The sequence below is a fragment of the Melospiza melodia genome, chromosome 6 (genome assembly GCF_035770615.1).
Source record: "Melospiza melodia melodia isolate bMelMel2 chromosome 6, bMelMel2.pri, whole genome shotgun sequence".
In the NCBI taxonomy this organism is placed as follows: domain Eukaryota; kingdom Metazoa; phylum Chordata; class Aves; order Passeriformes; family Passerellidae; genus Melospiza; species Melospiza melodia.
Window position 1 is genome coordinate 74,824,074 of NC_086199.1, and position 26,867 is coordinate 74,850,940.

Sequence of the window (26,867 nt, forward strand, 5' to 3'; positions counted from 1 at the left end):
AGGATTTTGTATGTGTCACAGTCCTTCAGGTTCTCCACTTTTTCTTTTCCCAGCCTCTGAGAAGTCACTTCTACAGGATTGCTGCCCAGTGGGTTTCACTTTGTTTGCACATTCTCACAGCTGCCTCATGGCAGGGTTATCCCATGCCTCTGCTGAAACTCATCCTGTTGACTGGAATTGTTTCTTCAAATTATCAACCACTCATATTCTACCCTCCATAGGTGGTGACAGACACCTCCCCCAGGTCCCCCAGGACCCCACCCCACACTGGCTATCACCAGGAAAATTTATAGCAAAGCAATTTCTAAAAGTTACTGCTGAAAATACTGAATAGATCTGGACTCTGGACCACAACTGGGGAGATCTCCTCAGAAAGCTCTCTGACTTTGACACTGCATTCAATGTATTGTGAATCTAAATAGGCTGCAGTTCCTTGGTTCACTTATGAGAATGTCTTCTGGGACAGTGCCAGAAGCCTCTCCAAAGTCAAGACATATCACATCCAGTGCTGTTCCCCCCTAGCCACGAGGCGAGTTGTCCTGTCAAAGAATGGAATCAAATTAGTTTGAAATGATTTGTCCTTAGTGAAACCTCAACAAACCCATTCCTGCCATCTATTTACAAATTTATTAATCTTTAGAGGATTGGAGAGTAAGTGGTTGGTAGCTTGCTCCTTAAGGTTTTCACAGAGAGGTATCAGGTCTGTAATTCTCAAGGATTTTCTTTGTCACCAGTTAGGTGATGCTGCCATGCTCTCTTCAAGTCCCCTGGCAGCTCACGTGTAGTCTGCAATGCTCCAGCAGCCATCCCACATTTCATACTTTTTCTTCTTATGCTCCAGGATGTTGAAGAGCTCTTGATCCACTTTATTGATCTCTACTTACACTTCCTTCATTTCTCTTGCAGCAAGATAGTTTCTTATTTGGACTATGACTCCTTTTATCAGTCCCCAGATCTCTTTTATCATTTAGGACATCTCTTCACAGATCCTGCCTATGAGTTTTCTGAATTAATTTGTATTTGATGTTTCGGTTTTTTGGAGTCTAAGTACTTTAGATTACCAAGGTCTGGAATCTAAGTGCATTTTGAGGAGAAAAAGCTTGCAGCAGACATCTCAACACTTGTGTTAGAACCCACTACAGAAGGCAAGGGTAGCCCAGGTTCTTGCTAATAGATCTCTTGGGGCAAACTGGAGTGAAATGACACTGAATGAGTGGTGTTTGTTAATATACACATGTAGAGTTTATTGTAGAACCATTTGGTTGCATTGCAAAACAGCCTTTTTTGTTATTGTTATTTATAGTAATATGGCAATAATACTGCTTAAGAAAATGGGTAAGAAAGAGAAGGGAAGGATAAGAGTTGAAATGTCACCTGTAGACCTCACAATGAGACTTGGTTGTTGCAATTTTCGTGTTTCTTGGTCAAAGTGGTAGCTGCAGACTGGCTCCATCGTGTGGTGGGGGGAACTCCCAAACAAGTGGTGGGGAGAAATCCCTAAAACACAACATCTGCTGGGTTTATATTCACTCCAGTTCAGGTAGGAACACCCAGGTACCTCCCCTGGGGCAGGGAGTTTCAACTGGATGATGTAATGCTGTGGATCAGTTCAGGAGTCTTTGACACCTTCTAAGACAATACACCCACCCACAGCATCAGGAAGTTGAGTCCATTATGGCCCATCAGGGCCCATCAGCAGAGATGAAAACCTTCAGGCCGTGTATGAATGTCCCAGTGCTTCCCCAGCTGGGGAGTTATCTCAGCTGAGTTCACTTGAGTAAGGAAAAATAGACAGTACCCTCCTCACAGAGTTTGCCTCTTTCCTTATCAGAAAAGAGCTGACACAGCATCTGGCTGAATGGAGAGCTATTTCTGAAGTGACTTGGATGCTCCCACTCCGAGCTGGCAGGTTGTCTCAGAGGGAGCTGCATGAAGTTGGCTGAGGCTGGATTGTTCACCTGCAGCTTGCCCCAGGATTGCTGGAGCCATCAGCATTCCAGTCTCTCTTCCAGTGTCACTAGTGAATACATTTTTCTCCCCAGACCTGGGATGACTGGACAGCAGTATTCCCTTTAGCTTAAGTTCCTGTCATTGTCCAAATTCCAGTTAGCAGGCATATTTGGGGAGGGGGGGACTTCTGTGATTGCAGATGGACAAGGTTTCTTTGCAGTCTCCCAGAGCTGGCAAAAGTCCTCTGATAATTTTTGCAGTGTTTAAGCCATTAACTTGAAACAATTTTAACAGCTCCAGAGATGCAAAAATTCACTTTCATGTTGGGCTGCAGGTGAACAAATCCAGCCTCAGCCACCTTCATGCAGCTTTCTCTGAGACAACCTGCCAGCTCAGAGTGAGAGCATCCAAGTCACTTCAGAAATAGCTCTCTATTCAGCCAGATGCTGTGTCAGCTCTTTTCTGACATGGTGAAGCCAGCAGGAATCCCTTCAGTGGTCCCAGCCAAAATCATGACTGAGGGAGATAGCAGTGGCATTTAGTGCTATGCAAGGCCAGGGCTGTGCTGTGCAATGGGACACTGGACACTCAAACTGCAGTTTTAAAGTGCTTGAAGCACGGCACAGAGATGCTACAAACAGAATTTGTTTCACCAGAGTCCTTTGTTCACACGCCATAAAGCAATGAGTTAAGGATCTGTTTTGTACTGGGATTGAATTTCTTTATTTTAATAGGGTGAGCTGTATTCATCTGTACTTCAGACCCCCAGATCTTGCACCAAGAAACTTCTCTGAGGTCCAAATTAGGGCCTGGTTGTGAATCGTATGCAGGAGACCTGAGCTGTTCCTGCTGGCACCAGAGAGGAGACAAGGTGTGGAAACCTCAATCTCCACTGGAGCCACAATGCCTCCCTCCTTGCCCAGGGTGCAGCTGTGCCTGCAGCCAGCACCGGCCTGGCTCAGTGGGGCAGAGAGCCCCCCACCACCACTGCCTGGGCTGCTGTGGGCTGAGTGGGCACAGTGGGGCCACGGCCCCTCTCCCTGGCCCAGTGCCAACGTGCTGAAAGAAAACATAATGTGGAATAAATCTTCATTTGTACTTTTGCAGGAGATGGGCGTATAGGTTCGTGCTACAACACACAGCATAGAATTTGTGGTGTTTTCTGAACCAAAGCTAGACAACTCCTGGAGTGCACAGGGAAGGTCCCTTTGAAAAACAAAACCCACCATTAACATCAGTAAAAAAAGCCCTCAGCAGAACTACAAAAAGCACAATTGCTTCCCAAAGCCAGTGTTGGATTTTCTGGCAAACACTCCATACAAAACACTCACTGTTAAGACTCCTGGTTCCTAAGCTGGCATTTTTTTAACCCATTTCCTATTCAAGGTGTTGTCCAAACTAAGGAGCATAATTTTGCAGATGTTCTATCCAATTTAATATCAGCTTTTGAAAAGTTTCCATTTATTTTGCCTGAAATGGCTTGTAAGGGCTGGCTACTGAGAATTTAGAAGGTCAACATTCTGCATGTCGGTTATGTTAGTTATACTGTTACAGATAAGAGAAAAAGGCTGGGGGAGAAGGAAGAGAATGGCAGTATCACTGTTGGAAGCAGAGGCAGAAGCAAGCCATTTTCAGTCCTTTTGGCCTGCCCACAGAATGGCAGCACTGCCAGGGAAAGGGTGAAGGCCTCTTGAGGTACCTTACATCAACTCCAGAAGCAGGAAGCATGGCCAAGGAATTGGTCTTTTCCAAAATATCCTTTTCCTGGTTTTAGTTAAGTCCTGAAGGACCCCAGATAATAACATCTACTGCTCTTCCCTTCGCCCCAGAATTTGTTACCCTTGGTAATACAAGGAAATTCAGTGGGCTGGCCAGTCCATTCTTGACAGAGGCACACTAGCTGTCACACCTCTGCATTTACTTCTTTTTTTGTTGAATCTGCACTGAAAGACTTAACAGAGCTCTGACGACCTACAAGCAATCCAGCCTGTGACTGCCATACAAGCAGAAATCCTCCCCTGGGACTGCAACTGCCTTGCCTTCCATGTGCCATAAATGAGTTGGCTCCTTATTCATTGCAGAGATTTACACGTGATCAAGTGGAATGAGAGTGATGACAAAGCTGGTCAAATGCACTTGAAAGGATCAGTGTGTGGCCTCCTCTGCCATGGACCTGGTGCTGCAGCCTCTGATGAACTGCACTCCCTTGTAGCCTAGGAAAACCTCTGTTTTACAACAGCAGCAGCTTTCCAGCATGGCATGTTACTCGCCATCTTTGAGGATTAAAAGGTTTTGGACAACAGCTAGAAGATACTATTTCAGGCTCCCATGTAGCAAGGCATGACCTGCAAAGTAAAGTATGAGGCTCCCATGTGAAAGGGAGCTGAGAGAACATGCAAGGTTCAGAGCCTGTCTCCTACCTGTGGTGTGGGGAGACTGTGCTACAAGATCCCACATCCCACCTTCTACAATCATCCCTACGCTCCTGCTGAAGCTTCACAGCCTTTCTAAGCAGGCTGGGCAGATTCAGACAGCTGTCATCAAACCACAGAGATGCACTCTGGAGCTTCTTTTAACTCATCCTCGAGGCTTACACACAGGGCAGAAACATCACAGACCTCCAAACCCAACCACTGACTGACACTTGACTCTGCAAGGAGCAAAGTCCCCTTCCCTCTCCTACAGCACTGTAGGAATAACTGGAAATCAAGATTCAACAAGTAACCACAACAAGACACTGGTGCAAAAGTTATCTATTTTATTACAAAACCAAAACCAAACAGATGCCTTTCAGTTTAACAAATTTACCATAGGCAGAAATGTGCTGGGGCAGGTAAGTTCAATATAAACTCAGGCCATGGAAAGCAGTGCCTTCCCACAAATGAATCCCACTGTAATGCAATTTCCTACAACACACTATGCCCTTGGAAGATCAGCAAAAAAGAAAGATTTTTTACTTCTGGCAGGACAAATAGATGACTTGCACTGTCGAGTCCTGCTTCTCCTCTCTGTCCCAGCTGTTTTTGGCCATCATTCAAAGCAGAGCTGGAGAGGCCCAGCAGGACTGGAGGAATGAGGAGACACATGCCCAGGGTCTGCTTTCAGACACAACACTGACACTCCCTGTGTCCCAGCTTCAGGAAGATGCTGCTGATGCAAGGCAGAGCAAAAGATTGCTTACAAGCTCTGGATAAGGATGATCTAGCCCAGCAGCCAGGTGGACTGGCAATAAAACCAAGAGGGAAAACGGGCAGCTGAGGCACTGCTCTCATCTGTGAGTACAGGTTCTTGGACAGTTCATAGCATGGGCTATGTCAGTCAGGACCAGAATGGTCTGCACAATCCTCCAACACAAACCCAGAACAAGTAACCTGATCTCTACCTGGACACTACACAATCATGCTGGTTGGGCCTTCCATGGCAGTGTACCAGTGTTGCCAGAAGCTGCTCAGAGACCCATGCAATTTCAGCAAGTCAGGATGCAGGGACTTGGGATTCTCTTGTGACAGAGGAAAGCAATGTTATGCCTGGTCCCCAATCCATCCATAAAGTCAGCCCTGGCCTAGCAACAGGAATATCCACAAATATCAAAGTTAGCCAACAGCCACCCCTTGTTTGCCTTCCTTGCAGAACTGACCCAATTTCAGTTGCAAACGTCATGTGAGTGCAGGCCTCTTGGAGGGGAAGGGCACAAGGATGAGAAAAAGGAGGTCAGCAGAAGGAGTTATATAACAAGCAGGAGTGGTGACTGGCTGCTTTACTTCCAGAAGATGCTGTGAGTTTTAGCAGCTCTGCAGTCCCCCCACAATCTTGTGGGGCATTTCCCAGCCCCAGTGTTTGGCTGATAGAATTCCTAGAGACATCCAATTGTCTGTTTCTGCTGGATAGAACTATACATTAAAAAAAACCCTGACCAAACAAAGAAAAACCCTACCTCCAAAAAACCCCAAAAACTCCAAACCACCAAACACCATCCAACACAGCAGTCAGAACTTTTAATTCCTAAAACTAGAATATTAAAATGGAGAGGAGTTTTTTTATACAGTTGGTTTCATTCTTTACTCCCTACAATAGGATTAGTGAGTGTGGCATGGACATTTCTAACTATACACTAAACCAAATTATTTCAACACACAAAAGATGCGCCCAGGGCATTAAAAAAAACCAAAACAAACAACCAAAACAAAAAACACAACCCCAAAAAACCCAACCAAGCAAACAAAAAAAACCCCCAACCCCAACGAACAACAAGAGAAGAAGCAATCAAGAAGGTGGGAGCTTGCAGGCCAAAAAAAGCACATACATTGTATGTGAGAAACCATGAAGATCCAGCAGCAGGATCTGCTCTTGCTAAAGAGATGACTTCTTTATATTATGATGGTATGATGTACATTTCAGATATTACCAGAAGTGTTTTTAACCATGCTGTACATTTTAATTAGCTCCAATATACTTCCCAGAGGAAGAGTTATTACTACTCTTAATCGGGTATTTATACAAAAGCTTGTTAGTTTTTATTTTATTTTACTTTCCATTTTGTCAACAAGCACTAACTTTCTGCATCAGGACACTTCATTTTGGTGATGTATTTCTCTCATGCTATTGTCACAATGACATGACAGAGAGAAGATGCTGTGCTGTATTATCTTTTACCAAAGCAACAGAGCCTTGAAAGATGAGTCCAGTCTCTACTGTTATCTATTGCTGTTACAAGTAATTGTTGGTGTGATCTCATATTAGCATGTAATTTCATCATCTTCACAACAGTTTCTTCTAACAGGTTCTTGGTCCAGAGGTAAGTGGCAGAAGGATTCCCAGGTCAGAAGTGGGAGGCTGCTCAGAACAGGCGAGTGCTGCCAGTGGTTGGAAATACACAAAGCAAAACTGCATGTCCCATCACACTCTGCCCAAATCTAGGATTGTGGATATGGGCACCCCTGCCAAAGAAACAACTCCACCAAAGCTGCTAGTGGTTGACACAGCCCCTGTGGCCTCCAAGAACACCAGACTCCTCTCTCCAAGCCTTCACTGTTACTGCTGATGACACCCCAGTGTCACAGTGCCCAGGAGGCACTGGCAACAGCAAATCAGTGTGCTGGAGGAGAGCTTGGATTCACAACCACCAAGGACAAGAAAGGCACTGCTGACAGACCTTCAGCAGTGAGCATGGCCCAAGCTGTACTGCTGCAACACAAGGAAAGCAGACTTTTGGGGACACCAGCAACTGTGTCTGTCTGCACTGACAAGTATGCCCTTTGCTCTTCAGCAAAGCACAGGGCAGGCTAATGCTGCTTTTAGCAGGCTTCTCAAAATGTTTATTGCTGTACAACATATAGATGAATACTCTGTCAGAGCAGAAGATGCAAGACTTCACTCCACTGACTCTGCTAGGCTTACAGCTCCCACATCCTTCTTACAGCTTTAGATTCCAGAGGCACAGAGCAGCTTTGCTAAGCATGTTATCTGAGCATGAATAGCAATGTATTTGTATTTAATTTCTGCCCAACTTGCAACAGGTGCACACGCTACTGTTGTACATCCCTATTAGAACCCTTTTCTATTCCTACTTCAAGCAGCTTTGCAGTGCACCAATACTTACATGAAATCTGTGCTCTCAAAAGCCCAATTGCCTGAGTTGCAGAGAGCTTTATGGTAAAAAAAGGGGTTCAGCTGCTCTCCAGAAGCATTTGGTATCTGGGGCACTGTGTGCACATCTGCAAGAACAATTCATGCTGACACACTGGCTCCTTTCTGCATGGAGGTGCTGCTAAGGCTCACCACTGAATGATGGTTTGGTGGCAGAAATGAATGCATTACTATAATCCATTATATGCAAAGTGTCCCTCTAACCCTAACAGCCTTCAAAAGCAAAGGGAGCAACAGAACAGTGACTCCAACCCCTGTACAAGACAACTGTACAATTTACATATATATTTATATACAGTATATAAAATTCTTTCCCAGTGAACTCAATTTTACATCATCAGTAGCTGTTCCAATTTTAAAAAGTCATGATCCTGCTTCCCTCCACTTTCCAAAGTATTAGATAATGGCATTGAAAAGCAATATTAAAAAAATCCAAACCAATTTTTTAAAAGTGCAAATGTTCTGGGTGCCACTTTTGCTACGCTGGATGTTGCTGATGCTGCGTGCTTGGTCACAAGCAGCAAGGTGTCTGTCCATCTGTCACTGGATGTTTTCTTCCTTTGGGTCAGCTCCTGCCTTCCCTTCTTGTCTTCTACTGCTACACCAGGCGACCTACTGAAAGAGTGGGGTGGGGTGAGCAAGGAGGGAAAAACAGAACAGAAGCAGAAGAGGTAAGAGAAAAAGGCAAATTAAAACAAAAAGAAACCTGACTGACAAAGATCCAGTACAGTCTCTGCTGAATCCATGGCCTCAGAAAGCTGAGATCCCAGAATAAGCTGTGAGGCTGAAAACAACCAGGGGCTAATGAGACAGCCTTGCTGGAAAAAGCACTGAATGAGTCACATGGAGCCTTAGGGACTGGCATATTTTTAAACACAAAACATCACTTTCCTCCCCCTCCTTGGAAATGGGCATGCAGTCTAGGGAAACAACTGGTCCAACACCCCTTGCTCTGCTCTTCTGCCTGGCACAGCTGATGCAGAAACCCACGGCTGCCAGGCTGCCCTGCCACCATCTCCCCATCAGCCACAGCCAGCTGCCTCCTTCTCCAGCAGACAAGCACGTCTTGGAGGCCTCTCTTCAAAGAAAGCTTCTATTAAGCCCCTCACCAAAGGTTCTTAAAGAACCAAAGCTCTTATGGGATCAGAGCTAGAGCTCTGTGGATTAATTACAGAAGAAAACATGCTAAAGAGACAGCAAAAGTAGGGATTTGAGGGAAAAAAGGAAGGAAAGGCCTCAGTGAGATCAGTGCTGATCAACATGCCCTGTCACAGGGGGGCAAATATTGTCAAATGCAAAACTGTTTCAGGCAGCCACATTTGCAATCAATTGCACAGCTCTGCAAAAGGTGCCTGCAGTGCTCAGTGACCAGCTCATAAAAACAGCAGATTGTTTTCCATGTCTGTAAGTGCGGTGTAGTGTGGGAGTGCAGGTGACCTGTCCTACACTTTGAGTGACAAGGAGGGGGCTGAAGCTGCAGCAATTGTTCAAATGCCCCTGCTCAGCTTTTAGCAGCAGGCAAAAACCACTCAGAATGAAGGACACACCAGGAAACATCACATCATCAATGCACAAGGTGTAGTTGATCTTTATCTTCAGCTCTCTGTTCAGCCCATCTCACCAGGACCAGATACATTCCCCAGGAAGACAAGGAGGACAGCAAGAGGTATAGGAAGGCTTCTGGCACTAAAAGATCCACTGCCTAGGTCTCCTCAACACAAAAAGGAGTCTAGCCAGACATCTGTAGGACAGCTATAGAACAAGTAGCAGAAGATACAGGCAGGGGAGAACTTCTCACTGCTTCTTACAATCCAAAATGAGAAGTACCCAGCAAAACCATGAGGCTGCAAGTCTAAAAGCAAAGCAAATGATGTTATTGTTCATGGCTGATGAAAGGGCTGGTCTATGTGATTCAGTGCCCAAAATACTGGGAGAGCAGACCTTTACCATGATAGAGAACAGTCTTCATGGGAACTTGTCCATGGAGTGATGGAATGTAAACACAACAAATCACCTGAATTACTGCTTGACAGAAGAAGGAAGAGTAGGATAGGAGTAATCCCATAGCTGCTTTATCCTATTCTAATTCCTTAGCAACATATAGTCTGTTTCAGCAAAAGACATAGAGCTGGACTTTGAAATGATGCAATGGAGCTTCACATTGGTGTATTTATACCTCTTAAGAACAACTTTGGCTTCCAGCTGTTTCTATATTGCTGTTCATGAACATAGGAGAACAGGGGAGAATGAATTCTGCAATACATGCTTATCACAGGAAAAAAGAGACACGTTAACAAGATACTCACTGAAAGGGTTAAGGCCTTGTCTTTTTCCATTGGGCAAACTGCTCAGGCTACCTGTAAAATCCAAGAACCACATTAAAGGAAGTAAATGCCATGGCATGACAAAGGAGCCTTCCCTTGTCTGTTGCCAGAGAGCAGGTTCAAAGCACCTACTCTGAGCGTGCTCTCAGCAAGTCCTGCCAACAGGAGTCCATGCAAGAGCCTAACCAGTGTGCCTGAGATGAGAGATGTTAAATATCTGGTTTTGCAGTAGCTGAGTATAGTGAAATCCAAAGGTTTTGGGTGGGCAAGAAACAACAATTACAAGGTTAAACTGAGCAGTAGGAGGAGAAAGAAGAAGGATGCAAGTAGTATCCTGAAGTTTCCCCAAGCAAGCAAAATAATGCCATGTAGAAAGGGGGCAGACAGAAGAGAGTGAAGGTACAGGCAATAGAGACAGCCCAGGTTTATTAAATCTTTCACTTGAATCAAACAAACAAGTGCCTAAAATCAAAGACCTGAACTTATACCTGGCAGAAGGGCCGAGATGTGACTGTGTTATAACAGGTACACGTGCCCTACGCCAGATGGAGCTCATGGCAAGGGCCTCTGCACTGGGTACAGACAGCTCAGGGATTACAGAACTGTTGAAAGCATGTCACACTTCCTGTGAGCTGCTTCGTCTGATGTCAGAGGAGGGGCGAGCTGGAAATGGGAGCTCCTGCTCCCAGCCAGCAGCAGAAAGCCTGTTGCCACCCTCCACTCGGTGACTCTGATTTGTGCATGCACATGACCTGACTGCACAGCTCGCTCTGCACATGCTGCTCTGTGCAGGAACAAGATGGGCAGAAGCTCAGAGGGCAGGGCTGAGGTGCAGGAAGCCCCAAGGGCCAGGAGGCTGGGCTGTAAGATAGGAATGGAGCTGCTAAGAAGAAAAAGCCAGAGGGAGAAAAGGTGTCAGTGGCCAAGGCTGAAATAGGTCACAAAGCACAGCCTGTTGGCTTTAGAGAACATTAATAAGAAACTGTGTAAGCACAGGAAGTTATTCCAAGACCCCGAGCACCGGCCCGGCACAGGCACCCATCCTGCTGGGACCAGCAGAACTGCGGCTCCACTGCCAGGGCCAGAGCATCTGCCTGGGCTGACTGGCACTCACAGCCTGGGCCCTTCATGGGTGGCTGCCAGGGCCCCGGAGGGCACTGCCAGGCTGTGCATCACTGCCCTGGCTGGCAGCCTGGGGAAGCCAGAGGGTATCCAAGAGAACCCTCTCACCTTTACTGCACAGCGCAGGTAAGCCCGCAGCACAGTGCTGTGCAGGAGCACAACCCATCTTTGGAAAGAGCTGAGGGAGCACTGCCTTGTCTTTGGAACGAGGTGGGGATCTCCAGGCCGGTGTACACAGAAGGCAGGAGCACCCCTGCCTGCCATGGCTGGTAAGAACTGAGCCAGTGCTGCTCATGGCCCTGCGCTGGGGGCAGAGAGCACGGCCCCCGCCTGCCACACCAACCACGCCAGCCACTGTGGAAGGCAGAACCCTGCCTCAGCAACTCTGCACTGCTGACACACAGCAGAGGGAGGAACAGGGCAGGAGGTGACCGTGGGTTACTAACATATATACCTGGGAAGCCCTTGGGCATTATGGGGTAACATCCCATCGTGTGGCGAGTTTCATAAAGCTGAGTATTTGCTCATCCTCACAAGTACGCTCTCCTGGATAACAGTTCTAGTCACACTGGATTAGGCTAGGTGTCTTTCAAAGAAAAAGCCCCAAGGAAACCCCAGCAGCTTTTCACAGGAAATTATTATTCTTCAGACATACTGAGCAAACCTTTCACCTTCTGGGGAGAGAAACAGCCTTATCTTGTGTTCTCAACACAATACTGATGTCCTGATTCTACTATCACTTACTTTTGTCAAGATTAAAGGCAAATTATAGCACCTCTACAAAGCTCCAGAGGGGAGTATCTTAACAAGACAAACAAAACCAAGCACTGAACGAGTACAGCTCCTTTGATTCTAATCTAATAGCACATAAATGTACTTCAAAATTCCTTTTTAATTCAGTCAATACCTGGTTACAGTTTTCTCATGGCCACTCACAATTGTTATTTTCTATCATCACTGGTCCAGAGGCCTTTCCCAGGTGATTGCTCTTTGCTTCTCTCACACAACAACTTGTACAGTAATGATATAGAGCAACTCATTCCCAGCCTCCCAGGCATGCAGTCACTTCTCAAGATAGCAATAAGAAAGGTCCAAAACATCACTGAATGAAATCTGCTGTTCAGATTGTCTGTCTACTTTTCCTTCTTTCTGTAACATTTCCTCAGATTCAGTAGAAAGTGACATTCTGTTTAATTACACACACATACACTTTTTAATTAAGACATTTCAATCCTGCTTCTGGACTGGCTCTTGGTGGCTGAGTTCCACCTCAGACGTCCTCATGTCCTGTGAAGCATGCCCAACACCTACCATCTGACAAGCTCTTGGACAGCAAAGCAATCACAGGATCTGAGCTGGCAGAAGGGAACTTCCCGTCAGCTGGCAGAGGGACATCTCTTTGCTGCTTATTCCCTTAGCTCCTCTTTGGGCAGGCACAAAATGCTGACTTTGTCTCCTGAACTTGGAAGAATATAGAGGTAAAACTCAACTCCAACATTTTGCAGCCAGCACAACCAGCATAAGCCTCACTCGGACCTACAGCCCTGATTAATTGAACTCCAATTAATCTTGAGTCCAGTAACATTCCAGCAAAGCTTTACAATGTGTGTCAATCTCCACTCAAGGATCCTGCCTTTTGACTAATGCAGAGAGATACATTTGTTTTCTGATCACAGATGGTTCCCCCCCTTAACTCAGGCTGTGCAGACTATGCTGAGGAATGCTAACTTTTAACAGGCTGTAAATCAGTCTGCTTTCCTTCCACAATTCCTCAAACAGACAATCTTAGATCAAGTGATGGCAAAGACTGTTTCTGGCATACTCCAAGCTAAAAGCCCTGCCTGCTTGTTCTGCCCCAGTTGAAGAAGCCATTTGCAGGCTTCTGCAAACACTCAAAGGCTGACTCTTTCATGTGGCCACACCATTCTGAGATCCAAGAATGGCATTTTTCCATGTACACAGCCCCTGATAAAAACAAGTCTGGTTTAAAGAGAGGGACAAGAGCTGTGCAAAGCGGCCACCAGACCTAGCAGACTTGCCAGCAACTTTTTGAGTCACCATAAGGATGGAAAAGGAAAGGGTTTCTGATAGACTGGGCAGCTCACTTCTTCACTGGAAAACCACTTGTTGGCAGTACCCACATATTAGGTAGCCACAGGCATGAAGAGATTGCTGAGGAAGGGAGGACAGACACAACTATGCATCTCGAACAGATTTAATTCTAAGCTGGAAAGGGCTCAGATTCAGGTTTGTCCTTACAAATATCCTAGCTGAATCCCCACATATAAATCTTATTTGGACTCTCAAGGTCCTGAGAAGCACATAACAGTAGTGTGTTATCTATGCTCTATGCTTCTTTTAAGCAGCTCTATTTCCAAGTTTGGATGGAACTGGCCACCAAAAAAAGAGCAAAACACTGACAAAAATGCAGAATGCTTAATATCTGTTCTCTTCAGAGTCCCAAATACTATAAATTTGTATTATGTTTTATTTTCAAAACTATTATAAATGTTTAATTTGCCTGGCAAGAGGCATACTCACCTGGAATGATGACCCACTTCAGTTTAGTCCTTTTGCTATTGGACACCCAAACAGGATTTGGAACATCTGAGCTACCTTCACTGGTAATGAAGTATGATGTTGTGGTGTGATGTAATAGCCTGTCTCAGTCAGGTGTGCCAATAACCTCTCCCTTCCCCTCCCTTGCTCCCTGCTGACTGCTGTCCAGTCAATCCTGGCATTCCAGAAAGGGCATTGTGTGATTGGTGAAGTTCAAAAGATGCCTCTCAGCCCTGGGGACATTGGGCCATCCAGTGTAATTTGTCCCCTGAGACTCCTCCCCCCCTTACCTGGCTGGTGGGATCCCTACCCCTTCCCTCCCTCTCTCTCTGGGGTTAAAAGCCACTGCAGCCACGCGGTTCCGTAATTCTGTTGGAGCTGTTGCTGCATTCAGAGGCCTGTGTGCCAGGAATAAAGCTCTGGATCAAACCCTCCAGCAGAACCCGACTCCTTTTCCTTCACCTTGCCTTAAAGCTTCTCCACCAGAGGTAAACCTGAGCTCCTGCATGCCTGGCCTTGTCCCAAGCACCCAGCTGCAGCACCCAGCCAGCCAAAGGTGTCTCTGAGGTGAAACCACCACACTGCTCTGGTCACGCAGCAAGGCCGGATGAGCCCAGGCACGTTCCACCCAGCTATATTGGTATTTAATCCCAATAGTATATCAAGGGGAAATTATAACCTTCCTTGCCTCCCTCCAACCCCTCCTCACCCAAGCTAGACCAGAAGAACCTTTCAAACAAAGCTTTTGTTGAAACAGAAACATTTCCATGAAACGTCCTGTCTTCATCTGACTAGCAGTTTACAACTGAAAGTACGTAATGAAAAAGGTTTCCATCTAGCTCTTGGCTTGAATCCACAGTGTCCTCAGCCCCAGCAGATCTTTGGAGGGGGACAGAGGAAGGAACAAACAGCAAAATACAGGGACTGACTACATGCACCTATGATCCAGAAAAGGAAAGTTAGAGAACGGGTAAGATGGCAGAATCATAGAATGGTTTGGGTTGGAAGGCATCTTGAAGTTAATCTTGTTCCAACCTCCCTGACATGGGCAAGGACACTTTTCACTAAACCAGGCTACTCAGAGTCCCATCTAACCTGGCCCTGAATACTTCAGTAATGAGGCATCCACAGCTTCTCTGGGCAACCTGTTCCAGCTCTCACCACCCTCACAGCAAAGAACATCCTCTCAATACCTACTCTAAACCTACTCTCTTTCAGTTTTTAGTTATTGCCCCTTGTCCTGTCACTCTGTGCTCTTGTAAAAAGTCCCTCTCCCTCTTTCTTACAGGCTCCCTTCAGGTACTGGAAGGCCACAATCAGGTCCCCCCGAGCCTTCTCTTACAGGTGAACAATCCCAGTACTCTCGGCCTTTCCTCACAGTAGAGATGCTCTGTCCCTCTAATCATCTTGGTGGCCTCCTCTGGACTCATTCCAACAGGCCCTTGTCCCTCCTGTGCTGGCACCCAGAGCTGGTGCAGCCCTGCAGTGGCTCTGAGCAGGGCAGAGGGGCAGGATCCCCTCCCTGTCCCTCCTGTGCTGGCACCCAGAGCTGGGGCAGCCCTGCAGTGGCTCTCAGCAGAGCAGAGCAGAGGGGCAGGATCCCCTCCCTGCCCTGCTGTGCTGGCACCCAGAGCTGGGGCAGCCCTGCAGTGGCTCTGAGCAGAGCAGAGCAGAGGGGCAGGATCCCCTCCCTGCCCTGCTGTGCTGGCACCCAGAGCTGGGGCAGCCCTGCAATGGCTCTGAGCAGAGCAGAGGGGCAGGATCCCCTCCCTGCCCTGCTGTGCTGGCACCCAGAGCTGGTGCAGCCCTGCAGTGGGCACTGAGCAGAGGGGCAGGATCCCCTCCCTGTCCCTGCTGTGCTGGCACCCAGAGCTGGGGCAGCCCTGCAGTGGCTCTGAGCAGAGCAGAGGGGCAGGATCCCCTCCCTGGCCCTGCTGCCCACGCTGCTCTGGATGCAGCACAGGACACGTTTGGCTCTCTGGGCTGGCAGTGCCCATGGCTGGGGCATGTCCAGCCTCTCACCCAGCAGCACCCCCAAGTCCCTCTGGGCAGGGCTGCTTGGATCTGTTCATCCACAGCCTGTGTTGATATTGGGGATTGCCCTTAACCATATGCAGGACCTTGCCCTTGGTTGTCTTAAACCATATGAGATTCCCATGGGGCCACTTCTTGAGCTTGTCCATGTCCCTCTGGATCCCATTATTCAGGCATGGCAACTGCACCACTCAGCTTGGTGTCATCTGCTAATTTGCTGAGGATGCACTCAATGCCACCGTGTCATTAATGAAGATATTAAATAACACTGGTCCAGTATAAATCCCAAGGGACACCACTTGTTCCTGACATCCATCAGGACTCTGAGCTGTTGACCTCCACCCTCTGGATGTGACCATTCAACCAATTCCTTATCCACCTAATAAACCAACCATCTCTCTCCAGTCTAGAGAGGATTTGTGGAGGACCATGTCAAAGGCAAAGATATTCACTGTTTCTAAATTTAACAGTTCTTATGAATAAGAAGCATAGAAAATATATCATCTACCACCTCACAACTTCACAACTTCTTAAAAAAGATGCATTACAAACTTGTTTACTGCACCTCTGGAGCCCTGTCACTCACTTCTTTCTTCCATGTTAGTACCTGCTCTCTGCACTGCCCCCTGCCCTGCTTTTTAGTCCTCACCATCCTTTAACTTATCCTTTTATCTTTGATCCTCAAGGCTCATCAGGTTTGTAGTAGGTACGTGGAGCTGCATGACAGAATAAGATCAGAGCCCCTTTTTGACCACAGTCCTGTCCTCATACAAGAGAAGAAACCATGAAAGGTCAAGGATGTGTTCTCAGCAAACAGCTGGACAACCAGGCACTCACAACAATGTCACACTGCCTTCTCTCCCCTTCATATGGGCTCAAAGTTTCACATTTTCTTTCTTCTCTCTCTTTGATTATTTTCCCCTTCCATAAACTAAATTTTGAACATCCAGTTGGCCAGGGCAGCAGATTCCAGAGAGTCTTATTGCAGGCCAAATAGCAATAAAACTCATTTGGCATATTTGTCTTATTGGGAAGGTAATAAAATTAAGGATTGCTATTTTGGTGTGTCATTCCTCAGTAAGGTGCTGATGACTAAAAAACACCTCCACAGGGCTAGGGAAGCTGAATGCTTCTCACAGCTGACAAGTAATGCCATATGCTTATTATGGTAACTAAGATGTTTGCAAAGCACCTAGAAAGTGCAGCTTCTCAACACCAAATGTACTGACTCCCTTCCCACTCGTGCTAAATCTGAGAAAAGGACTAAGGAAAGATTAAGATGGCAGAAAAAAAAGCTATCCACCCTTCCCAACTACCGTGACACATATATAACAACAGCTGCAAAGCCAAAACACCTGCACAGGAAATTAGTCCCCTGGAATCTCCCTGTTTGCCTTCTCCTGCCAAGCAAGTCTGCCCACAGTCAAGAATGACTGATAATTATTGAATTTGGGTTGAACTGTTTCAATTCCTAAAATTTCCAAAAATATCAGTTTGGTTTGGGTCTCAACAGATGATGAGGTGAAGATGAAAAAAGGAAGAAAGGGCAGGAGGGTGGGTTGATTGCTCAGACACTAAACAGAAGGAAAATAGGTTATTCACATGCCTTATTTCTCTACCAATCTCAAAGTACAATTTAAGTTTGAAAAAGGGCAATAGTACAGCCCTATGCTTGTTTTCTGAGTTGTTCTCTTTGCATCATCCACTCTCCTGCATGCTGAATTTAGCAATGAAAATAAATATTATTTTCTGTTAGTAAACAGGGTCTCCAGAGAAGGCCTGGGTTTGTGCTGGCTCATACATCATCCAACCTGCATGGCTGAGACAACAGAATCTTGTTAGCATGGTATTACTCAGAAGGGACCTGATCTTAACTACAGTTTCCAAGGACATCAACAGTACAAACAGAAAAAGTTCGGAATAAGTCTGGCCAAGAACTCTTATCTATTGCCTTGTTTCTGTATGGTGCTTAGCACAGAGGTCTGTGATAGGACATAGAAGATGGAGCCATAACACAAGTAACAAACTACATTTGCATGGCAGTATTTTAATCCCACTCATTTGCTCACACAAACTGTGGCACTTCTGAAATAGCTGGGAGAAAATGTAGTTCTGAATTTGCTGTAGCTCAGTTTTTATTTGTCAAGTTTTTCAGTTTTTACTGCCATGCAATGAGGAAGAAAAGGTACTCACCTCCTTCCTTGCTGACTCCCAAACACCCTTTCAGCTCCTGAAGCGAGATGGACTTGTCCTTGTTGAGGTCACAGTAGTCAGTGAAACGCCGGGCACATTTCTTGGGCTTGGCTTTCTTCTTCACGTAACGTTTGAAAGGCTTTAGCTCCCGCTTGTTGATGTCATTGCTGCTGTTGTTGTCCAGCTGGCTGAAATACCAGTGCACCACTCGCTCCTCTAGCGTGTGGCTGGGGTCTGGCTCAGAGAACCTGGAACAGAGCAAGCACAGGCCCCCAGCAAGGGGTGCTCACACCAACACTGTCAAGCACATGCTGAGGAGCAAGAGCTGCTCAGTGAATCAGGCCAGTGCTATGCTGTGTTCAAAGCAAGCAAAAAACACAGGCCTTCCAATCTCCTCCTTTTAGCTGGACTCTTTTGAGATAGATGAATTTTTTCTAAAAATGTCCTTTAGCATTAACAAGTGAATTGCCAAGAGAATCTTGGAGTCTGATACCATCAGTAGCTGTGGTTCTCCTCACACCAGTTGCTGAAACTCTGTCTAATCCCAGAATGATCCTCATTAGAGGGCAAGAGACAATCTCCTTGGTCCTTTTGGCCCTTGGGCTTCCATTCAAATTACCAGCAAGAGACCCATGAGTGTCAGCTGTTGTGGTAGTTTCTGTGACAGTAACATCTAGCTTCAGAAAGGGAACAAATTAATTTAATGCAAGAGACACTCATTATTTGAAAATGTCCTTGGCAAGATACAATATTCTTCTCCCTGGATCTGTTTACATAATCTGAACTCCTCTACTGTATTTTCTGCATTTTTCATGCTTTTCACATACCTGATATACACGTAAGAGTTCCACAGAAGATAAAAACCATAAATCCATTAAAAGCAGTACTACAGAGCTGGCAACTTCAGTTTGTTTCATTTCTTAATCATTGTGGTGTTACAAGTTTGATGCTATTTTACTCATATTTTCCTTCTGTAGACAACAATAATATCAGAGAGGAAAAGGAGAAAAAAACAAGGAAGAGCAACAGCTATAGACACAAATACAGAATGCTGCATGTCAACCTCATGCCATCACTGAACAGGTATTGTTATGTCATACCATTGAAGCAGTGTCTGGTGCTCTACAGCAGCAGTGGGAAAGGGGGTTATTCCTCAGGGACACTGAGAACCAGGGAAGAAACTCTTTCTAAGCCAGTCTGTCTTTTCTCCGTATGATGCGCATGCCAACAGAGAAAGGTGAAAAGATGCTGAAATGAGGCTGAGGCCTGAACCTTTCTTCCTCCAAGAATAAGGCATTTTAGTGCATGGAAATTAGTGGATAGGTAGTCAGACATGCTACACTGGCACTGTTTGCTCTGACTTACTCCAGTAAACATATCCAGCTGCTGCATAAATTCCTTCCCCAGGAAGGAGAGAGGAACAGTTGCCTACTGCAGGCAGCCAGATTCTGGTGTGAGTTTGGAGCATTCTAGCTGATGGAGAAACATGAACCCAAATACCCTATAAAATGTTCTCCAAGACTGCTGTTGACCTTGTTTCAGAAACTAGTAGAATCTATACTTATATAGTCACTGAAGTTTGGGTTTTTTTTTTTGTTGGCAACTAGGAGAGAGAAAATTCTTTTGACTTGTTGGTGTGATGAGTTTTGCCTTTAAAATGCAGCTACACAGCCTGAAAAATACCCCCTCACACATGGTACCCCTATGGTAAATTAAATCATTTGTGAGGAGGACTCTGCAGCATGTAGAAAGCAAGAAATGGAGTTTAAGTGAAGAACTGAAATCTTCATTAACCTTTTCTGATGGCTTTTACAAATAAGGATAGAAATCAGAAAGGTAGTCCCTATCCAGAGATCCTTGTAACAAGTAAACACACAGTACAGAGAGGCAGATAAACTGTATAACATTTTTTCCCAGGGTTTTACTTATAACTGTTTTCTTCATTTAATTCTTAACTGAGAGGCAGGCTGGCATTCAGTCACAGCATCTGGTGAACGTACAATGGAATAAACACTGTGCAGGAGGAAGGAGGGGTTAGGAATAAGTCTGCCTTAGTTGAGGAACCAAAATACCAGGCAAGCACCAGGAATCACCTATAGACAAGCAAAAATTGCAAAATTCCCCCCGTCCGCCCAAAGTTAAGGAATTGTCCTGATTTTCTAAACTGCATGCATTGACCAGGATGACAGGAGAGAACAGAAACACATCTTGTGTCTTGTATTTATGACATTTATTGCCATAGCTATTGGTCTCTCTCCCTTTTGGAAAGAAGCTGGCTATCATTTGAAGACGAGCATGCTTCCAACAGGCTCAGAGGAGTTCTATATTGCCAGGGGCAATACACTGCTGAAACAGAAGGATAAAACCTGAGCTCTTGCATGTGAGACTGCCCTTGTTCACACCTTGGCTTGCCCTCGTTTACTGAAGGCCCACAACTGGAGAGGCAGAAAAGGAGAAAATAGCAGAGCATCTTAGAACCAACAGCAGAAAGACAACAGACAAGAGCTTTTCACTACTGAAGAGGCACTCAGAAGCAGGATTTTTAAGTGCCTCTTTTCCAGGGGCACACCAAGTAGGAGCTTTTATGAGTTATCAAGAAAGGCAACATGGCTCTCTTCAGCACTTTCACAAAGAAAATGAGGGACATTCACAGGCTAATACAAATACATTGACTCATGAGGTGACACTAAATCAATCTTTGCCATTACAAACATGCTGAGAGGTCAAGCTGAAAACTGCAACATGCTAATAAAGCTAAAAGGAATTAGTTTAATGGCTATGACTTTAGGAAAAAGGAAGATACAGCCATTTCTGTGTTTTTACCACTTTCTGTTGGCTGGCTAACAGAACTGCAGTTCCTGAGATGGCTGGTTGCCTGCCATCTGTAGTTATCACCAGAATGCCAGCACAGGAAGCATCCCCATCATCTCAGGGTGGCCATATACCCCTGGCTCGTGAAATTCCACGATACACTACAGGAGGATGAAGTTGCAGTACTGTATTTAACTACCTTGACTTAGACCACAGCCCGTGAAAGGCACTCAGGCACCACCCATGAAACGTGAATTAATGCAGCTACACAGCCCTGCTGGGCCACCTGGCTTTGCTGATGTGCCACGGCACCAGCCATGCCCGCCGGCTCTGACTGCCCTGTGAGCACACACTTGGCAGCACTCCAGGGGATTGTCCCTCCACTCCCTCCCCATACTATTTCAAGGGAAGAAAATCAGCCCTCAGATATAAACTTCATTTATTGGTCCACCTCTCATTCAGACCATAAAGGAATCAGAAAAATCAAGACAGAACAAAGCTGTCCTGTACATTCTCAGTTTCCAACATCTCTTGCTCTAACTCCAATCACACTAAAAGTCACTGAATTCCAGCACCTTGCTTCAGTGCTGTAGCAGCTTTGTAAAACACAGTAGGAACTACCAAAATGAAGACAGCCTTCTCATGTTGACTGCATTACAGCTGTACTTACTTTTCTGCCTAATTGTTCCTCTTCAGCACTCTGTGGCAAAACAGTCAGTCCTAAAGAATGAGCACTAGTGAAGTAAGGAGGTCTGTGTAAACTGATTTTCCAAATGTAACCTGCTGTTGCTGGACTGCTTTTGTACAAAAGCCAGGAAGTTTAGCTCAGTTGTGCAGCATAAGCCCACCAATATTCCAACAGTGAAGAAAAGCATGGTCTGTCATTAACAGACTTAAGACAGCAAAACAGCTTTCTAAAAAGTTTGTTGGCATCAAGTATAAAGTCTTCTCCAAGTAGGCTCTTGCTCCTCCTTCTGTAAAATATTCTAAGAGCTCCCTTATAGCAGAATATTTATTTCTTAGGTCACTTAGAGATATGTGTGTTAAGGTACAGCAACTTCTAACAATGCTATCTTCCAGATGAGGCATACCTCCACAGAATGCCTTCACATCATCTGGTGTCACTGAAGAACACAAAGAGGCTGTGCAAAACCATGGACATACACTTTTTAAGCTGCACTGAATGCTGGAGAATGACTGCCAAAATATCAAACAGACAGCTTGAATCTGCACTGTGCATGCAATCTGCAATGCTTCTCAGCCCTCAAGGCCCCTTGCAAAAGGAGCAGTTAGCTCAGTGTGAAGGGGCAGGGAAGCAGGGGAGGAATAGAGGCTAAAGTATACAAGAGCAGCAAATGTGAGACATGACTGCCCTAAAGAGCCACGTACAGTGTGCCATCACATTATGTTCCACAGAACTATGCAAAGTATACTATGTGCCACTACATTTTACTAAATAAACTGAAGTCCATTCCTACCAAAGCTGTCCTTTGCTCCCTGAACACTTTCAGCCCCACTGCACAGGCTGCAATCTCTGAAGTATCCATCAGGCACCTGTTTTGAAGACTTAGAAAATCTATTCTTTTGTACTGCAAACTTTATGTAGCAACATAAGCAGCTGAGGCAGAAGGACATAAGGGCAGTAAGATCAGCCCATCATCTAGCTGGACTGCAGAGCCTATAAACCAGAGGGACCTATTCCAGGATGAAAGAACACTGATGGACAAGAAGCTGGTATCAAATGCTATAGAGTAAAAAGAAAATTAATTAGTCCAGCTTTCATTCCCAACACACACACAAGGTATGTTTGTGGTCAGGATGTCTAAAGGAGTTAGAGCTGTAAGTTTGTATGACTTGTAAGCATTTTGCAAGGATATATATATACCCTGCTTGGTGCTGTTGCTGAATGAACAATGGATGGAGTGTGACTGACCCCTCCAGTCAAAGCCCATGACAGCATTGATGATGACCACCAAAGCGCCAGCACTACGCATGGAAAGCAATGAGTTTAATAAACTGAGGTAAAATTCAAAATTGTTCTTGCTCTGCTTCCATTTCTTACTCCCATTTTTTTGTCCTTTGCAGTTGCCTAAAGTTAGTCTGTAACAGTGGAGCATGGTTTGAATCAGAGAGGATTACTACAACGGAATTGCAAAAGGATCCTGTATTTGTTTCATTATTCCTCCTTTCCTGTAGCCAAGGAATCAAGAAGCCAACAAAAAACTAAGCTGTGTTCAGACTAAACAAAAGGGTACTACCCAGTCCAAATTAATTATGGGAAATGCATAGTTCCTTTACAGTTAAAAGTTATCTCCCCTATTACAGGCCAGTTTCTTTCTCTCTTCAGGCTAAGTTGTATATGAAACATTATTCTGAACACCATTTTTCTGAAGACTGCAGGATAAATAATTTAGAGGGTTAAAAAAATCGCATCCTTTCATTCCTCACTAAGTGTTCAAAGACCCTCCTCTTATATGAACTCTCCTGTATCTTTAATTAGGCTAGAATTTCCATAAGAGGACAAAGGGAAGTTGGTATCCAACTTCAATTGAAATGCAATAGGAGTTGAGCATCAACTTCCCTGCACTGTTTAGAAGTGTCCATCTTTATTAAAACATGGATTGGCTTCAGAACGCCCTGGAGATGTGCTGAGCTGTGCTTGCCTGCTTCAAACTGCTCAACTAGAGCATGAAATGGAACCTCAGGGGCATTTTCTGGAGTACTTTTGGGGGCTATTACATGGGAGTAAGTGGCAACTGTAAATTAAGGGACTGATAGCTTCTGTGTTACATGATAAGTAAGGGTGGCTGTTGTAAGCTGTCCATTTACCTCAAATTTCACAGGCAGTAATATGTTTGCTGATAATGTAGCAACCCATAATGCACACATTTTGGCAAGTAAAACTCATTTCTGAATTGGCAGGGACCAAAGAGAATTTCTCAGATAATGGAAACCCAAGCTGAGATTCCCTATGATCTAGTTTAATTTAGGTCCTCTGTAATATGACTATATCAGAATTAGAAAAGAGACTAAAATGTACTAAAGCTAAGTCTAAATTTTAAGTGCTGTTCTTATTATATAGTACTCACTTGTGAAAAATTTCAACAATTTTTTTTTTCAGTAAGGATACAATGTACTGGCTAATAAACCAATTCTCTACAATTGCTCCCTTAATTACTTTGAAAACATACAGTAACAAGATGTGTCTTGGAGTTATAAAGTTAAAATTAAGAATGAATTTTACCAGAGATTTTCTGCTTCAAAACTATAAATGAAGTCTATTTGGCTATTATGCTGTAATATAAACCAGGGCCATGAGGAAGGGAAGTTCTCATCTCATTTACATTATTTACATTATTGTAAAGCAAGAGTAACTCAATTAAAGTCAATAGCTTTGAACTTCCTTAAACAAGACAAGACCTATAAGGGAATACAAGGTTGTTTTAAGCATGCCCAGTTTAAAAAAAAGAGTGTTATCAGGTTTTGTTTACATGGCCTGAAAGAATCCAAGCTACTGCCTCACTTTCCTGCTACTACATTGTTTTTGAGGGCAACTTAGCACAGCTCCATGTAGTATTTCAAATGCCAATCTCTAATTTTTTCCCATGCTTCTCCCTCATCATCCCACTCTCTCTTCCTCCCCCCACCCCCCTCACAAAAAAATAGAAAGCTAATATGGATATTAATTGCAAAGACACTCAGCAAACACAGAAGTTTTCACTCACATATCCGGATTCAGACCGAAGGTAGCAGGGTAATCTAATCTGATTTCCTTTGTATCATAGTCACAGAATGTGAGTCAAATTATTCTTGGGACCACAACTCAGGTTTGACTAAAGCAAGTCCTTCTGAAACATATCAGGCCTAAGATGAAAGCTTTAGAGAGAGGGAATCAGTCCCGTCCCTCATGGCTTCACTGTGGCTCGGAACTGCCCTCGCTTTAAAGAAATTTTGATCACAAGTCTGTTTATATTCGGTTAATCACGTTCTTCCCTGCCAGACTTAGGAGCCTGCAGAGCCTTTGTCCCTATAGGGATACTCAGCTTTTACAAAATCAACTTCCAACCTTTTTTTTTTCTTTCAATACCCTAAGGATGTCTGAGCTCCTTAAGACTCTCACTGTTAAGCTTTTTTAGTACTGGACACTTTGGAAAGGCTCTTCTCTTCCTTTGGTCCTTAATTTTAATATTGATACTGAAGATGCATTCTGTATGTCTGTATGTACTGGCTACCTGGGCACACTCTGGCTCACGTTCAGCTGCTGCAGAGCAGCTCTCGGGTCCTTTTGTGCCAGGCAGCTTTGCAGTCACTCATCCCCCAGCCTGTGGCACTGCCTGGGGCTGTTGTGAGCCAAGTGCAGGATCTGGCACTTCCCTCTGCAGAACCTCACACAATGGCCTTGCCCCATCGATCCAACCTGTCCAGATGCCTCTCGCCCTTCCACAGGTCAACACTCCCACACAACATGGTGGGACAAGGGGACACTCAATCCCCTTGTCCAGGTTGTTGAAGGTGATATTAAACAGGGCTGGCTCCAATACTGAGCCCTGGGGAACACCACTTGTGACTGGCCACCAGCCACTCTTTGGGTCCAGCCATTTTTTACCCAGCAAAGAATACACCTGTTCACACCATCAGAAGCCAATTCTTGAAGAGAGAACTCAGGATATTCCTCACCTTGGGACTCTTGGGAAGCCGGACTCGCTGCACAGAGACAGCTTCCCAACTCCACAAACACGCATGAAATATGTACTGATAAAATTTTTATATAAATATAAAAAATTCCCTGAAATTACTTTTTTCAAAAAATAAAAAAGGTCTCATCATGGCCTGTTGGGTTGGAAAAGCTTGACACATGTTATTTGGGGTACATGATTAGTCTAGCTGAGGCACATGGAAAATTAAACCAGAGCAGTTATCTGAATTTAATCATGGCTGTGGGCCGGCAGAGTATTTGGGTGGTAGCAGTCTTTTGCCTTACCAAGGACAGCCTGCTAAAAGATTTAATTTTCCCCCCTTACAACTGGGCTGCTGACATTGGAGTGGAAAATAAATCAATGTGATGACTGTGTGAAGAGCTGGGCAGTGAAAAATTCCACCAGAAAGGCCTCTATTGAAAGCTGGGAAATACACAAAGCTTGGGGAACATTAGGAAGCGAGCCTGCTGGTTTATAGAAGCGCAGTGGGGGCATACATCCCTGGTCTCTGCAACATTGGTTTATATTAAGCTTTATTTTAAGAGTGATGATTACATTGGCTGTGTTACAGTCCCAGTGCCAAAGATGCCAAATAAATATCAAATACTCTCCAGGGCTTCCCACCACCCCTACCCGCTGCATTTGAACCATGCAAATTAGACAGAATTGACATTGGAATGCTTAAGTCTGGGAGAGAAGGATGTATTTCCCATCCTTGGGGCATTTTTCATCCTGTTTATATGAATACAGACATGTTAGGCACACAGCACTAATTCAACGGGTTACAGAATATTCAGCAGGCAAGCACACACACAAGTCACTGGACTGATTTGTAAGGTCTAAATGTGAAGTTAAAACCATATGAGTTCACTAGTAGTCCATACTGAAGCCAAGGGACACAGCCATGCCACCCAGGACCTTGAATAGTCTTGAGCAGTTAAAAGATGGCACTGATTCCTTCTCCATTATGAAAGAGGAAAGCAGGGGATCAACATTACTGTCAACACATTGGAGGAATACCCATACAAGCAACATTTGTGCAGAGGCACTTCCATGTCCAGACCCGGGCACATCAGTCATTGTGCCATCCCTGCAAGCTGCCCCAGCACTGACTCCTTTTATAGTCAGGCAAATCCAGGGGAGCCTTGCCTAGCTGAGGCAGAACAGCACTTTCTAAATCCATCCCGGTTGGTTCGCAATGGCCTGGCCTGAGGCAGCGCTGCAGGGATCTGCTGTTACCAAGCAGGAGGGGGAGACACAGCCTCAACTCTCCTCCAGTTCCCCAGGAACACAGACTGCTGCCCACCTCCTGCAACAGGCTTGACCTGTTGCTCCTTCCAAAAGGGGTGGACACGCAGCTGGTCAGAGGGGAGGGCCATGGAAAACAGCTCCTCTCCTCATCGGCAGGCTGGCTGCAGCCTCACAGCAAAGCCACAGCGCTGGTCCTGCCAAGAATTTGGTTCACATTCTTCACTCCCTGTGGTAGCCACTAGGCCACACTTCAATCCATTTGCATTTTATTAGGTCTTTT

The 26,867-nt window shown here is 45.2% G+C and overlaps 1 protein-coding gene across 5 annotated transcripts in view; it reads right to left on the reverse strand.

Annotated features, from left to right (window-relative positions):
* Positions 1-4,693: 4,693 nt before the first annotated feature.
* Positions 4,694-26,867, reverse strand: part of SMOC1 (SPARC related modular calcium binding 1) — a 127,400-nt gene continuing 105,226 nt past the window's right edge. For 2 of the 5 annotated variants that reach the window (XM_063159231.1, XM_063159233.1), the window contains exons 11-13: positions 17,829-18,076; positions 9,903-9,953; positions 4,694-8,211 (exon numbers count right to left, since the gene is read on the reverse strand). In XM_063159231.1, the coding sequence (XP_063015301.1) occupies positions 8,195-8,211; positions 9,903-9,953; positions 17,829-18,076 (316 nt within the window). In that variant the 3' untranslated portion in view covers positions 4,694-8,194. The remainder of the gene's footprint in view (positions 8,212-9,902; positions 9,954-17,828; positions 18,077-26,867) is intronic. The other 3 variants (XM_063159232.1, XM_063159236.1, XM_063159235.1) reach the window with 3 other exon arrangements.